The 15924-nt window shown below is 30.1% G+C and overlaps 1 protein-coding gene across 1 annotated transcript; it reads right to left on the bottom strand.

Annotated features, from left to right (window-relative positions):
* Positions 1-2685: 2685 nt before the first annotated feature.
* Positions 2686-4321, bottom strand: LOC107854208 (dnaJ protein homolog 1). The gene is made up of 3 exons (XM_016699211.2): positions 3977-4321; positions 3290-3708; positions 2686-3165 (listed from the first exon to the last, which is right to left on the bottom strand). Exons 1-3 carry the CDS (start codon positions 4166-4168, stop codon positions 2709-2711), a joined length of 1068 nt encoding a protein of 355 aa, XP_016554697.2. The 5' UTR covers positions 4169-4321; the 3' UTR covers positions 2686-2708.
* Between the last annotated feature and the right edge of the window lie 11603 nt (positions 4322-15924).

Genomic DNA, 15924 nt, shown 5'->3' with positions numbered 1-15924 from the left:
TTCTAATGATTTTGCCATGGATCTTGGATTCATAAATTCCTTTGGTGATAGACCAAACTGCTCTCCCTCATTTTCAAATTTTTATACTTGGACTTGGGTTGAATTTTCATACTTGTCGATGGAATCCCACTATTAGCTATGCACCTTTTAAAGATATATCAAACACCTATGGTGATGCCTCCTTACACATTTAGCTCCAATTTCTATCTGTATGCTTCTTTTTTTATTTCAAGTTTTTTTTTACTTCAACCCTGATCATAAACTAAAATAACATTAAAAGTAACTTAAATTGGAATTAAGGACATGATTTGCTTCCTATTTTAGGCTATATGAGTTGCAATTTGTTGACTATTCAATCATGTAATCTCATTTCTACCGATTCCTAAAATTATATTTCATTAAATCTTTTGCATATGGTTAGGATGAGCTTTACAGTTGATAAGGGCAAGGCTCAAAGTTGACAAAAATATCTTTAAAAAATGGTCAAGACATAGTCAACGCTAGAGATTGAGCTCAAACTCGAGCTATAACACCAACTTGATGTTAGGCTTGAAGACCATCACCATAGATTAAATAAGCTCTAGAGGTAGTTATGGAGGACATACCACCAAAATAGCCAGCAAGTTAAGAACAATCCCAAAATCCACCTAGATTCAAGGCAATCCTAGAATTTAAGAATGACATAGTTCATCTTGTTAGCTTTCTAAAGGGAATCTTACAAGAAAGGGTATTGCTAGTAATACTATTAGCCCAAGGCTAGAGATGAGGTGCAGACTTTGACTCAGGGAGTCACCTCATGTTTAAGCGGTACGAGCACAACCTGTATCTATAACTTCCCATGCTGAAGTTGTGCAAGTGTTGGATATTGCTCAACCTTTGATAGTCAGCCTAATAATGAATTTTGAGTACAGAAAGATGCTTGGTCATTTTATAAAGTTGTGTCTCCATAAGGTAATTCTTATGAGTTCTTAATGAGCTAACTAGGATTGTTGAATAAGATTGGGCTTATTGGATTGCATAAAGTTTATTATGTTATCTTTTAGATGGATGAGTTAGCTAATATTATGGAGGGCTTAGGTTAAGTGTAGACCAGTTTGTTCCTCTCCCATGACATAGGCATAATTCTTGAAGGATTTCTTAACAAAGTATGATCCTCGTAACCTGATAGATATATTAAGGGATACATTTGTGAATCATAAATAGATTTTTATTTAGAGGTTGTTGTGAGTACAAAAAGCTTTGATATTCTTCTAGGGAGTGTTACAGGTTTAAACAAACCAAACAGTCAAGTGAAATGATTCATTCCCACAGCCACTTTCCATAGGTGAGATTTACTATATAGCAGGGGTCGTCCTTAGGATTTTAGAGATGGTTGTCATTTTATTAGTATATTTGGAAATATTGTTACTCAGTTTAGAAGTAGTCTTTGACATTATATACACCTTTTGGGTTAGTCCTAAGGCTAAGACTTTGGATATTTTTATTACAGGTATATTTTAATTTGTTGTTATCCAAATTCTTTATTATTTGATCTAGGTTTGACATATTTATACATGTCTGCCTACATTTCTACTTATTTGTGTTTATCTTGTGAGACTTTGCTTGTACAGATGTATGTAGGTATTATTGTAGGTGATTTTTTAGTATTTTATCATGTATATAGGACATGTGTTGTAAGTATTCATGAGTATAACACTTTATCTTACATTTTATTTAAACATGATTCTTGGCATGAACTAGTTATTCCTTTATGACATGGTTTTTTATTACTTTGCCAAGATTGATACCTTAGCCATACCTGATATTATTTCTTATATTAATGTGAGGTGGTTATTAGAGAAAGAGTGTTTGACTTATCTTGCTTATGCTCATAACACCAACACCAAAACTACTTCAATTTTGTCAGTACCTATGGTTTGTGAATTTCTTGATGGATTTCCCCATTATTTTCATGGTCTTTTTCTAGAGCATGATATTTCTTTTTAATTGATGTTCAGTTGAGAGCCTTTCCCATTTTTTTCCTCCATGACATAAAGCTTTAGCTGAGTTGAATGAGCTTAAGGACCATAAGTTGGAGGATTTTTTTATAGGACGTGTATCTATACTAGCCTAGTTATCACACATCTATAAAGAAGGATATAGTTGAGAGAGTAGATATTATAATTCTTTATAAGAGAGAACTAATCTAGTATATTTTGACTTAAAGGCTTATTTGTAATTACAAGCAACTCTTTTTGTTTGAGTCTTTCCAATCATAATAATTTTATCGAAGATCATTGCGTAGTTAGTAAACCTTAGGTGTATATTCTTTGTTAGTTATGGCTATGTTAAACTTACATATAAAAATATAAAAAGGTTAAAAAATTATTGTACAGAAAAAATAAGCGTAATAACAGGAATCACAAAAGTGACCAGCATTACTAGAGGAAAATAAAAGGTTATATAATATTTTCTAAAAATAACTGTAGTGAGTACTATATCACAAAAAAGACTTGACAAAGAAATCATCTAGATTGTTAGTATAAAGAAAATTTAACAAGAAATCGGAGCACACAGAGATACAATCTTTATATAATTATTTATATATTCAACTAATAAATATAGAAGTATTCACAAATAGTAAGTAATAACTAGATATTTCCTTTATTCCTTAGTCAAATATAATTAAAATCAAAGATAAGGATCTCATCGAAAAAATAAATTGATCATTATTCCGAAGTGATATGATCTTCAAGTATACTAACAACTTGGAACCTTTGATCCTCACTCAAATAGATAGGAAATTCAATAAGAAATTGAAGCACAAGGTCTCCTCTTATATTTTCCTGTTTAGGTTTAGGCATGCCTTGACCCGGTATGATTTTCTCATATCCTGGATAAATAATTTTATCATCAAATGACAGAGTCATTTCATCTCCACCCAAAAGCGGTATAGTTATCGTACATCCCGTGAGTGCTTGGACTAGAGGGACTTCAACTCCCAGCACTAAGTCATCTCCTTCTCTTTTAAACAATGAATGTTTTTTCTCATCAATTGAAAATATTATATCTGATCCATGTGTTCCTGCTCTCTCTTCCCCCTTACCTTCAAACGAAATTTTTGTTCCTCTCTTCCATCCTGGTTTTACCTTTATTGTTAAAACTTCCTCTTCTTTAATAATTAGCCTGCCATAAAAAATTTATAAATATACACATCACTATAATGCATTATTTCTATCAAGTGTTACACTTCATGAATCAAAAAGAACTTCTATAAACATGAATAAAAACAAATAGTAAGAATAAATACCCTGTGGTTGCAATAAAATCTCTTGTAATCGTGACCTTCTTAACGCATCCATTGCACAATTCCTCAAGTGTACATTCGAGCTTCTTCTTAATCGGTTGAGGCTTTCTCCTTGAAGTAGACTGGGAAAAAATGATAGGCTTGCTAGCTATTTTAGAAAGGCTTGGGGTTTGATCTGATATTGGAGTCCTAGGCGTAGTAGGACTGCTGGCTCCACTCATCGATAAAAATGATGGCATTGAAGTGTAAAAATCTACTGATGGGCTGATCCGACTTGTTGTCCTTGAAAGGAGTGTGGGGCTTGAAATTTGTAGCTCATTATCATCCTTATCTTTTTCTTGCTGTTTTAAAAATTTTTTAGGTGTTTTTGCCACATCATTCTTTAGTATGTCTACTTCCTCTCTCTTATTTTGGCTAAGAACCTAAAAATCAACATTTGTAAAAAAAGTACATTAAGAAATTCTAACATTCATAAATATCTTTTAGGTGAACATTCCTTTATGTGGTACATACTAAATTAATGAGATTAAATATATTCAACTCTATTTTTACTGGCAATAACGATTCAATATTTGATATGATTTAGTTCATAATTATATCCATATATTATCCTCAAATGAATAACCTGAGGATGCCAATTTTTCGGCATGAATAGAGAAATATGAAATGACATGTTATGTACGCACATACCCTATAGGCCTCATTTATGGATCGAAATTTTTCTACAGCTTCTGCTTGATTGGATCTATTTCTATCAGGATGCCATTTCCTGACAAGATGTTTGTAAGATTTGCAAATATCTGCGAGAGATGCTGACTTTGAAATTTCTAGAATTCCATAATATTTTGAGGCAGGCATCGAGGACTTGGTAGATTCTCCCATGTACCAAGATTAATTTCTATATTTTTTTGTTATAAGCATAAAGCTGTTGGAGTAACGGATAAGATAAAGAACAATTGAATATGAGTGGCTATAGAGGTAGAGAGGAATGCACCAGAGTTTATCAGAGGAGGATAGAAAGAAAGAATTGAAAATGCAAAGATTTTATGGAAATAAATATAAATAGAGAGGTGGATACCATCCAAACAAGTGTATGACAATGGGAAAAAACATAATTTAGAATGGTTTAATTTATTTTACTATTGAAAAATATGAGAGTATCTTATTTTCTTTTACTAATGAAATATATGAGAGTATCTTATACCCCATCAATATCTATCTATATCTATGTATATAATAATATAAAGCTAATCTATCTTTTGAAAGGTAACATGACATAATTTTTTCTACGTGAAATTCATTTATCCCTTTTCTTTCTTTTTTCTATGTTTGTGCTATTTAGTAACAAAAAATTATATTATCCTATTTTTAGTCGTTTCCATTACTCTTTTTCTATTTTATCTCTACATTTTTTAAAATGTACTTATATTTTCTTTCATGAAATGAAACGTAGTTCAAAGAAAAATTGTAAGATGATATTTTAGAGTCAAAATTGTAGAGTTTTGTGTTGTTATACATTTTTATTTAAAAAGGATAAATTATTGTATTCGTCCAAAAAAAATGAACAATGTATGTCCAATTTGTGGCTGCATTCAAAATAATTCCCCATAAAGGATTTCATTGATGTCTTTTGAGGAGGAACATAAACATGAAGAGGTAATATTGAAAGATTTTCATGACTTCTCATTTTTATACAAAGACATGTTTGTCCAAGGAATTCTCTTCATTTGTTCATGAGAGTAATAATGGAAGTTATGTTTAAAATGATAATTTCATCCCCAACCCCACAACATACCGAGAGATCTTATTAAAAGGGCTTTGACCAAGACTCAATCAATTATTTAGACTCATATTTTTTTAGGAAAAATTCATAAATAGCATACGTAAGACTATAATTATAAGATTCATAGCAACACTTTCATAGTTACTTAAACTAGCAACTTGTATTTTGGCTTTGAAGAAACTGTTGCTATAAAAATACATATACAAATTATTTTACTGTCCATATTTAACTCAATCAATTGAGTTAAATATGGTATAATTACGCATTAATTAAATGTGGATATTATTTTTCTATTAATACATTTTAATTAACGTGATTTCCGTTATTTGTTATCAATCAAAATCAAAATTCAAATTTTAGTTTCACATTATCCTTTTCATCCAAATAAGAAATCAAAATCAAATTGAACTAAATCTTTATCTCTTCAATATCTGCCAAAATTCAAATTAAGCTATTACTGTTGTTGAAGGTATTTAATCGTAATATTATTTTCTTATATGAATTTCATCAGTTTTTTGAAATCGATTAAATTGTTTTATAAATTACGGTTATATGAATTTTATTAGTTGTTTGAAATCGATCAAAAAAAAATGTTTTGAATTTTTCTTTAAACCAGTTTTATTATTTCGTTCAATTTTTTGATCCATTATTGATGTTTCGTTCAAATTTTTTTCTTTCTCGCTAAATTATTTTTGAATATTTTGTAAAAGAATTTTGAAAAAAAAGTAATGCAACAGTAAATTGAACTGATCAAACAATATGGTGATAAAAATTAATTTTTAAAGCTACTCAAACTCAATTTTTTTGGAGTTCTGGTTCTCGAAATTTAGGAGTATATTTATATGTTTATAAAGTTTGAATATGGATATTTTGGTTTTGTTCGAATATGGATGTTGTGGATGTGTTTGTATTTTCGTTGTACAAATATATTGTAAATGAATTTTTGACAAGACATTTTGGCTGTGTATGTAATTGTAGCATGTACTCGTATGATGGTATGATCATTTACATTTGTGGTATTTTTTTATAGGAATTTATTTGTAGTTGTATGCATAAACATCTATGGACGTATGTGCTTTAAAAAAATTAAGGTAATCAATATTCTCTATTTTTTCAAAAAGTACTTATGCATTAAGTGATATACATCAATCAATATTATCTGTGAAATACGTATGCATTAATCTCTGTCTGGAAACAAAATACATATGCAGTAAACAATATTTATATTTATGGTATTTGTTGGTATGAATTTATTCGTAATAGTATTTATAAGCATACATATGCAATAAGTAATAAAATACATATGCAGAAAGAAATATGTATATTTGTGGTATTTGTTGGTATGAATTTATTTGTCGATATAGTTATAAACACACATATGCAGTAAGTAGAAAAATACACATGCATCAAGCAAAATGTGTATTTGTATTTTGCAGTTTTGTTTCCAAAAAACAAATATACATTTCTCATATATTTGTAGCAATACATTTAGATATTTGTGTTTGACCTTTTTAATTTATTTTTTAAAAAATAATATCAGGTTTTACCATCCACAGAGTACGTTTACACGTTGCATGATAGAGAAAAGTATTTTATTATTTTCCTCAAGAAAAAAATATGTTCATGTCACGCATTTAAATTGGATGAGATACCCTGTGCACATGCTTGTTCGGTCTTGGATAGCAAGAATTTTACCAAGGGATCATATTTTTGTGATCTGTATAAGCCAAAAAATAGTCTTGTAAATGTATGATGTTTCAATCTATCCTTTATCACACATAAATGAGTAAATAATTTCAGATAGCATACTTGGTGAAATAGTACTACGTCCAAAGTAAACACGACCTCCTGGAAGACCTTCAAAGAAAGATCATGGAAAATCGGGAAGAGATATGTTAGGAAAGAAGAATATCAACTCATGTAGTGAATGTGGGTCTAAGGGTTACAATTGGCGTTCGTGTAGGAAATATCATAAATTATACATTTGTTCTAATGTATTCTGGCTTTATCATTAGTTTTACACTTTTCATAGTAATGAACTCACTTGTTAAATGTGTTTTATGACATTTATGTTCTATTTACTATAATGCATTATAAATGACAATAAGTAATACAGTTATGTATTTCTAACTTTGTATGAAAATACATATACTTTTGCTCTTAAAAATACATATGCTTTTGGGTAAATGTATTTGATAATTGTATTGTTACTCAAATATGGTGACCAATATGTATTTAAAATATCAAATACATACACAATTTTCCATATTTATTTACAAAAGATGTGTACTCAAAAAATACATGTGTTGCCTCTTTGTATTTCAACGTCTGTTATAATATTTACTTGTATAGTTGTGTATTTATATTAGGCGACAGTTAACAACTTTGTTTTTAATGAATTTGGCAAAATGTATTTTCTAAAATATATATTATAACAACATAGAGTAAACTATATAGTATATGAACACATAGTAAAATATATATATGTAGCAACATATATATTTGATATTACATGAAAACAGATAAAATAACATATATAAACCTGCATATGTATTTGAAATTATACGAACACAAAGTAAAATACATACATAAATCAACTTAAAATACATATATACAGTGCATAAGTATATGTGAACCTTATATGTATTAAACATGTATATGTAATGTAAACAACATACATATTTTGAAGATAAATCTAAAAACTTCTTATGTATATTTTGAAATGTAAACTGCATCCATATATATATAACTGTAAACTTGAATAAAACACATATTATATAATTATTGGAAACATATTCAACATAAAATACTAAAATGAATAACTTTCATTCATTTCAAAATGAATAACTTTTATTAACATCAAAATAGAAAATAAGTTTCAAAAACCACTACACTAAATTACGATCAACGTCAAGTTAAATCTTGTCAAATACAAAATGGGATAAAATCATCATCAATCAAGCTTTAACTACTTTTGTGACACTTGTTATCTTGCTTTCCCTAACAGGTTTCAGTGGTGTTTCATCGTCACTTTAAGCTTTTGTTTCTTGTTTACTCATACCGTAGTCCCACAGTAGTGAACTATATCTTGTACGAAGTACGTTGGGATTGAACACAACTGATGGAATTGCTTGACTATAAGAAATGCACTCTGCATATGTAACCATATGCATCCATAACCCCAACTGCATATTTAAAGAAAAAGAATACCCAAATATATATATTTCAACATTGCAATATACTGAAAATACATAACAATTATAAAAAAATACATATAGGCAAATACCTCTTCATAAATAGTTCATATATAAATGTATTTTTCTTACATGAAAATTAGCATATGTATTTTACATATAAATACAAATAAATAAATATTACCTCAAAATATATATTTAAGCTATCAACTACACAAAAATACATATCAGTAAGTACTATAATCTTTACCAAAATACATATCAGTTTTAAATAAATACACATTACCCAAAAATGATATCACCTTTACTAAAATTTCTAAATACATATCAACAAATAAAAATACATATACACCAAAAACTACCTCTTCCTTCTTATCTTCTTCCGATTCATAGCCAGAAGAGTTTTCAACATCATAATTTACAACATTGCTTGAATATGTAATTTCTTTTACTTTCCTTTTCTTCTAATATTTTTATAATTTTGTGGCATTTGGAGAATGAGTTTTTTTTAATCAGTTTTTTTAAATATCATCCATCTTCACTGGGTCGTTCGAAACTTCGACCTAAGCTCTTTCGTACTCACTAATTTTTTGACTGTATAGGAGTAGAAAAAACTTTAAATACTTTGTCTTGAGTTAATATAAGATTAAATTATGGTGCATTATCAAACAATAAATTAATAGGTGGTATACCTATATTTGTTCATGTTTTTGGTGTGTGTTCTGTAATTAGAGCGTAAAAACCTCATAATCAAAGTTGCTAATGGTTTATAGTACAAAATACAAAAATTATTAAATTATGATTTTTATAACATACAATAACTGAATTATATTAGTTACCTAAAATTATGAAACACTATCCTTATCAAATCGTGAAAAATATGTGAGAAAGGGAACAAATTGAAAGAGAAATCTAAGAGAAAAATTAATGTAAAATTAATTAATGGAAAAAGAAAGAGAAGTGACATGAAAAGTGCAACCTTATAGACGGTAACTTCTAAAAGCTGTAAGTGGGGGACCACAATTAAACAAATATTATTCCTGCTACACAATATAAGTTCGTTAAAGTGTTGCTATTTTTCATAATTTAAATCTTAAGTATGTTACTTCTTGTGTTTTTTCCTATTTTTATTTATTAATGTATAGACTCGTTTTTGAATTTGTTATATTTAGTTTAAGAGTGTATATAATATTAGAAATCTACCCACAATTAAAAATTTAATTATGTGCCAATGTCATGAATAATAAAATAAACTATAAAAAAAATTCAAAATTATTTTCTGTCATGACCCAAAAACCAAGGGTCATATGGAACTTGCTATGGCAAGCCTTGACAAGTAAGTGTATCACCAAAACTAATATGAAAACAAAAAAGAAATATTAAAATCCAAAGTAAAGCTTCTAGAAAATAGCTAAACCACATATACAATAATAGTGAAAAATTACATAACAAAGATTTCATAAATCTATCAAAAAAACTGGTGCCATATTATAAGAACCAACTAAGTATATCTCAAAGTCAAAATATCAAACTGATTGTCTAAACTAAACATAATCTATCACTTAAAATGAAAACAAGACATAAAACTAAATAAGAGGAGTTAGTTGATCAACTCTCGAAGCATAGACCAACTGATACCTCAAAAAAAATCCAAACACTACTAGAATCAACTATCGTGCGGTGCACTCATACCTAGATCTGCACCAAAATGTAATAGTAGAAATTTGTTGAAAAGTAGGGGTTGCATCACACAAAGAGGGACTAGGTCCCTTAAAGCTAGTCATTGGAAATATCATAGTAAATCTATAAGAAAGCTAAAACTTTGCAGAGAATTAAAGAACACAAAGATTTTACCTAGAAATCTTCTTTCTCAAGGAAGGAAAAAAAACGTCTTGCCCTCACAAGCACTCAACAATCTACTATAATCAACCTCTTAATTACAGACTCCAATAAATCTAACTTTAGGCTACTCCTGCTTGTAATAACTCTAATATAAGCCTACCTGACATTTCTTCCAAAAACTTACCTTGATACTGATTAACTCTAACAAACATCATACTCAGGTAACTATACCTAAACTCTCTCAAGAAATTAGAAAAACATTACTCTTATAACATGAGTAATTTAATTACAAACTAATACTAGAATCAAGAACACACATTCTCTTAACACAAAAAGGTTTGAGACTTGAGCAATATTTGAGTTTGTTCTAATTTCCCTTTTGAACAATCAAATTGTAGAAACTACTCAAATGAGAAGAATTTTTTCCTTTTATAGTGGAATAATGATTAGGGTAGAAATCTAATTCGGCCAAATATACTGGCTGGAACACATCACACCTATACAATTTGTGACACCAGACTACAAAAATGTGCGGGCCATGTGACAACTATAGATTTCCATGAAGACCCTAGCACCTGGTTCCTTGCTGTCAACTAATCATTATCAAAATAAGATATATTAATTTTCCCCTTTTTTGATGAGGACAAACATCAAAACTTGACCACAAATCTTTGTACCATCAAATTTATTCCCCTTATTCATTCAGAGTGATTATCGCAACTGCCAATGAAATTTCCCCTATCATTATGTACCATGCTTCCCCCTAACAATATGCGATCATGCTTGTGTAAAGATCTACACCCTATCACTATGCCATTAAATCATGCTTTACAAATATTCTATTAATTCAATACATGTGCATCTGGTTCCTTGTCCCATACACATCATACAACACATACACACCTGGTCCTTGCTATATTAATTCAGTATTCCCTCTTTGGCATTATGGAAAAGTTATAAAAGTAAATTAAGAGTAAAATAAGTACAAGTTAGTTAACTCATGGCCACTGGGGCAACACTAACATAATGAATAATTTTAAAATTAAGGAGGAGATAGATGAAACACACAAACTGAGATTCATTCATATACAAAAGGTAAGTATCATTGTAGTGCATAATTCAAATATTCTAGAGTAAAAGGCAAAGGAATCAAGAAAATTTAGTAGGTGAAGAAGTTGAGAATATGGTTTGGAAAAGTAGAGACCTGTTATTATTCTCTATAGTATGATAGTGTAACAATTCCTTGGTTAGATGCCTTATCTTTGTGTTCAAGCTAAGAAAATCATCAGTCAAATTTGAAACACTTTTCTTTAATTTAACATTCTAGATTCTAAGCTCTTCAATGACAGTCGGATCCTTATTAGAAAGATGTAGAATTGTTAGTTGCAATTTACCAATTTCTTCATCCTTAGCAACTGAGTTGAACTTCAATTCTTCTATTTCTTTTCTAAATTCCTCTTGAGAGATTTTACCTGATTTATTTCCCACACACTCAGTTTTGATCAGAGTTTTTATAGAAAACAATTGTATAATAGTTTTAGGAGTTCCATTTTCAAAAATAATACCAAAATGATCAAACACTTTCTTCAGCCAATTTCCATAAGGCAAACCATGTTTTCTATTTTTATCATGAAGAATTTTATACATGTGCTATATCATTAAGGTAGGTATACAAATATACTCAAAACTTCTAAGACACTCTATCATATACAAATCAACAACTCAAGCAATGTTCCTCTTTTCTGATCTTGGAAGAATGACTTTGGTATCAAAATAAAAGACTAGTTAGACTTCACTTTTGATTGATTTCCTATTGACTACAACACCCGATTTTCCTTTAAACATTAATTCATTTGCCAAAAACTCTATTGATTGTTGCGTTAAGACAATCCTTATATTACTAGTGTAAACTATAGAATTCTCCCAAGTGATGCAACATCAAGATTAATTTTCTATCCATAAACTATAATAGTAATCTTTAGTCTATCTTCAAAAAAATACAATATGGACTAGAATTCCTTGACTACCTCACCAAAAACTATAGAAATAGGTGCTTCCATAAAACGGGGCAATCCTTGATGTTTAACAAGCTCAACTAATTTTGTCATGCCTAGTTTTGTTAACACATTTGATTCAAAGATTCCTCTGGTTAGTACCTTTTTCTTTTCAAAAACTTGTTTCTCACTTTTGTAGACACAACTTTCCTTCTTTTTTCAATTTTTCCTTTTTGGAAACATTGATGGGTTTTTCTTTTGTCGCTCTTCTCTTTTTAGAACCAGGTCCTTTAGAAATTTACCGCTTCTCAGCAAAACTTCTAGACTTCTACTAAGGATTTCTTGTTAACTTACATACATTTTGTTCCTTAGGACCAAATACACTCTTTTTTGGGCCATTCAACAATAATATGATATTTTTAGTAACCTAGGAATCATCTATCAATATGCTACAAGAAATATTATAAAGTTTTAAGGATGATTAATTAATAACGATTTGAGTGAAGAAGGAGTTTGTCTTTTGAGGAATAGGAGAAAAAAAGTATTTTTCAAGAAAAGTTGAGGGAGGTTTTTTATTTATGATAAGCTTAGTTTCCTTTGAAAGACATGAGAATAGGGATTTTGTTGTTATTTGGATGTCTTTTTCACATGAGGGTAATTTTATACTATATTTTTCCTTTTGACAAGAGAAGGAGTGGGTACAACAAGATATAAAGGAACAAATATGAACAAGAAATTGTTTTCGTGAGAATGAGATATGATCAATTTTAATTTTTGGGTGACTCATCCTTCTTTTTAGATTCAAACAATTTTTGACACAGAGAGTGAATGGACAAGGCTTTTGTATGATAGAACAGAAAAAATACACATTCACGATTCTAACTTGAAAGATGGGACCATGTCCATCTCTTTCATGAGTGAATCCTCAACTTTGTGTATGTTATATTCATACTCCTACGAAGTTATTCCCATGGGTGTATACCTGTAAGGGTATGATACTGAGTTATATCAATGAGTACATACTTTACCAATGATACTTGTCTCTTGATAATATCCATTTTTAAGGGGAAAAAATGATTCATGTAGTAAGTCAGGTTATTTTGATCAACCCCAGCCTCCTCCTATTTTTCACAAATTGTTCTTTGTGAAGAGCCTTAGTAAATATGTCTTCTATTTAATTTTCAGTCTTGTAAAACTTCATGCAAATTGCTTCATAGCCATGTTCAGAGCACTTGTGTTGTCATACAACAGAGGATTAGTGTCTGATACAATCCCAAAGTCCTTCAGTTGCTGTTTGATTCTTGACAATTGAGCACAAAAAGAAGATGTACCCCTATACTCAGCTTCAATAGTTGATAATGCAAATGAATTATGCTTCTTAGAAACCTAGGAGATTAAGAAAGAACTAAAAAAAAGAGCCATTCCTGAGGTAGTTTTTCTATCCACCAGATATCCAACATAATCTACATCACCATATCCTACCAGATCAAAATTATGTCTAAGCAGATAATACAATACCAAGTCCCTTGTACCTTTTAGGTGCCTGAGAATTCTTGTTACAACTTTCAAATGAGACTCTTTCAGACAGGCCTAAAATCTTGCACACATTCGTACACTAAACACAATATCTGGTCTACTTGCTGTGAGATAGAGTAAGGATCCAATAATCCATTTATACATGGTCTTATTAACCGAGGGACCAAATTTTTCATTGTCCATCTTAGAGCTGGTTATAATTGAATTTTCAATTGGCTTGGCATCTCCAATCTTGTATTTCTTCGGTAGCTCCTTAATATACTTCTCTTGACAGATCATTGTCCTTTGAGATATTTTCTTGATCTGAAAACCCTGGAAGAAAGTTAGTTCTCCCATCATGCTCATTTTAAATTCAGTCCTCATTAGCTTTGCAAACTCTTCACATCGAGATTTAGAAATAAGACCAAAAATAATATCATCAACATATATCTGAACAATCAGTAAACTGCTACCTCTGGACTTTAAAAAGAGAGTACTATTAATTTTTGCTCTTTTAAATCCATATTTTTGAAGAAACTTTAGAAGTCTCTCATACCTAGCCCTAAAAGGTTGCTTCAACCAATAGAGGGATTTGTCCAATTTGAGTACCCGATAAGGAGAATATGCATCTTTAAAACCTTCAGGTTATTTGACATAGACTTCTTCCTTTAATTTTCCATTTAGAAAATCACTTTTGATATCTATTTAGAATAGTTTGAGCCCAATATAGGCAACAAAAGCAATAAGAATTCTAATGGCCGCTATCCTTACTACAGGGGAAAATACCTCATCATTTTCAGTCCCATTCTCTTGGTTATAGCTATGAACAACCAACCCTAATTTAATTATATTGATAGTTACTTGTTCATACTATATTTTTTCGTACACCCACTTTTTTCCAATAATTATTTTGTCAATAGATTTGGGGACCAGATGCTAGACTTTACTTTTTCCAAATTGCTAAAGTTCCTCCTGTATTGCATTAATCTAGTCAACATCTTTCAAAGTTTCTTTCATATTTTTAGGCTTAATTTCGGGCAGAAACACTGAGAGTACCATGGTATTTTGGGCTTTAGCTCTTCTTTGGACTCCATATTCCAAAGGTGTAGTAAGATTCTTAAGTGGATAAAAAAGTTGTGCCTCTAGTTTGACCTTCCGTGATTAATTCCACTAGGTAGATCCCTGAGAAGTTTGACTGTATCCTTCTTGTTGTTCTTCAACTGGAGCTGGGTTCTGTGGCTGAGATCCTAGATCAGTATCACTCCCATGATTATTATCTACATCATTACCTCTTAACTATCATCTTTAATAATATCATCTTTTTTAATAGGAATGAGTTTTTTAATTTATGATTCTTCAACATTATCTAAATTCATTAGCTTTCCTGACTAATCAAAGACCACATACACACTTTTTTCAGCACGCAGACTTTTTTTGTTAAAAACTCTTTATGCTTTTCTTGTTATGGAGTAGCCCACAAATACTTCTTTATCACTTTTAGAGTCAAACTTTCATAGATCATTCTTTCCATTATTTATAATAAAGTATTTACACCCAAAAGGTTTGAAGTAGTCAAGCTTAGGCTTTCTATTGAACACTAGCTCATATAGGGTATTGTTCAGTAGTGATCTAATAAAGCACCTATTTGTCACTTAGCAAGCAGTGTTAAAAGATTCAGCCAAAAATTTATTTGGAAGACCACTATCAATAACCATAGTCCTGACAATCTCTATGAGGGTTCTATTATATTTTTCAACTACTCTATTTCTTTGAGGAGTCCTTGCAGTAGTGAAATTATGAGTGATTCCATTTTTAGGATAGAATCCTACAACTTGGGAGTTTTCAATTTAGTTCCATGATCAGATCTAAATTAAGAATCTTACAATTCAACTACATTTGAATTTCCTTAGCAAAGGTATCCATAACCTCATAGGTTTTATCCTTTGTTATCAAAAACATTTTCTAGGTCAACCTTGAGTGGTCATCCATAATCACAAAAAAAAACTTTTTTCCACCTCTTTTTTGGACTTTAACTGATCTGCATTTATCCAGGTTTAGCATCTCTAGGGGTCTAGAAGTACTCACCATCATATTATTCTTAAAGAAATATATGGTTTGTTTTCCCTTAACACATGCATTACAAACATTATTGTCTGGAAATTTAATCTTTGTCATACCACAGACCAGGTCCCTTGAAATTAACTTGTTCAGCAATGAGAAACTTACATGTCCTAGCCTTCCATGCGATAAATCAGCAGCTTTAATTTGAACACATAAGATAGTTAAATCCCCATCAACTATAAACTCCAA

This window comes from Capsicum annuum, chromosome 11 (genome assembly GCF_002878395.1).
Source record: "Capsicum annuum cultivar UCD-10X-F1 chromosome 11, UCD10Xv1.1, whole genome shotgun sequence".
Classification (NCBI taxonomy): domain Eukaryota; kingdom Viridiplantae; phylum Streptophyta; class Magnoliopsida; order Solanales; family Solanaceae; genus Capsicum; species Capsicum annuum.
This window is presented reverse-complemented; position numbering and strand designations above follow the sequence as displayed.

What these genes read in the sequence shown, in the direction of transcription:
- LOC107854208 (XM_016699211.2), bottom strand. Translation starts at nt 4,168, where the DNA reads ATGGGAGAATCTACCAAGTCCTCGATGCCTGCCTCAAAATATTATGGA. An exon ending in CCATAAATGAGGCCTATAGG is followed by an intron (nt 3,709 to 3,976) that starts GTATGTGCGTAC and finishes GTTGATTTTTAG; the next exon opens with GTTCTTAGCCAAAATAAGAG. An exon ending in GATTTTATTGCAACCACAGG is followed by an intron (nt 3,166 to 3,289) that starts GTATTTATTCTT and finishes TTTTTATGGCAG; the next exon opens with GCTAATTATTAAAGAAGAGG.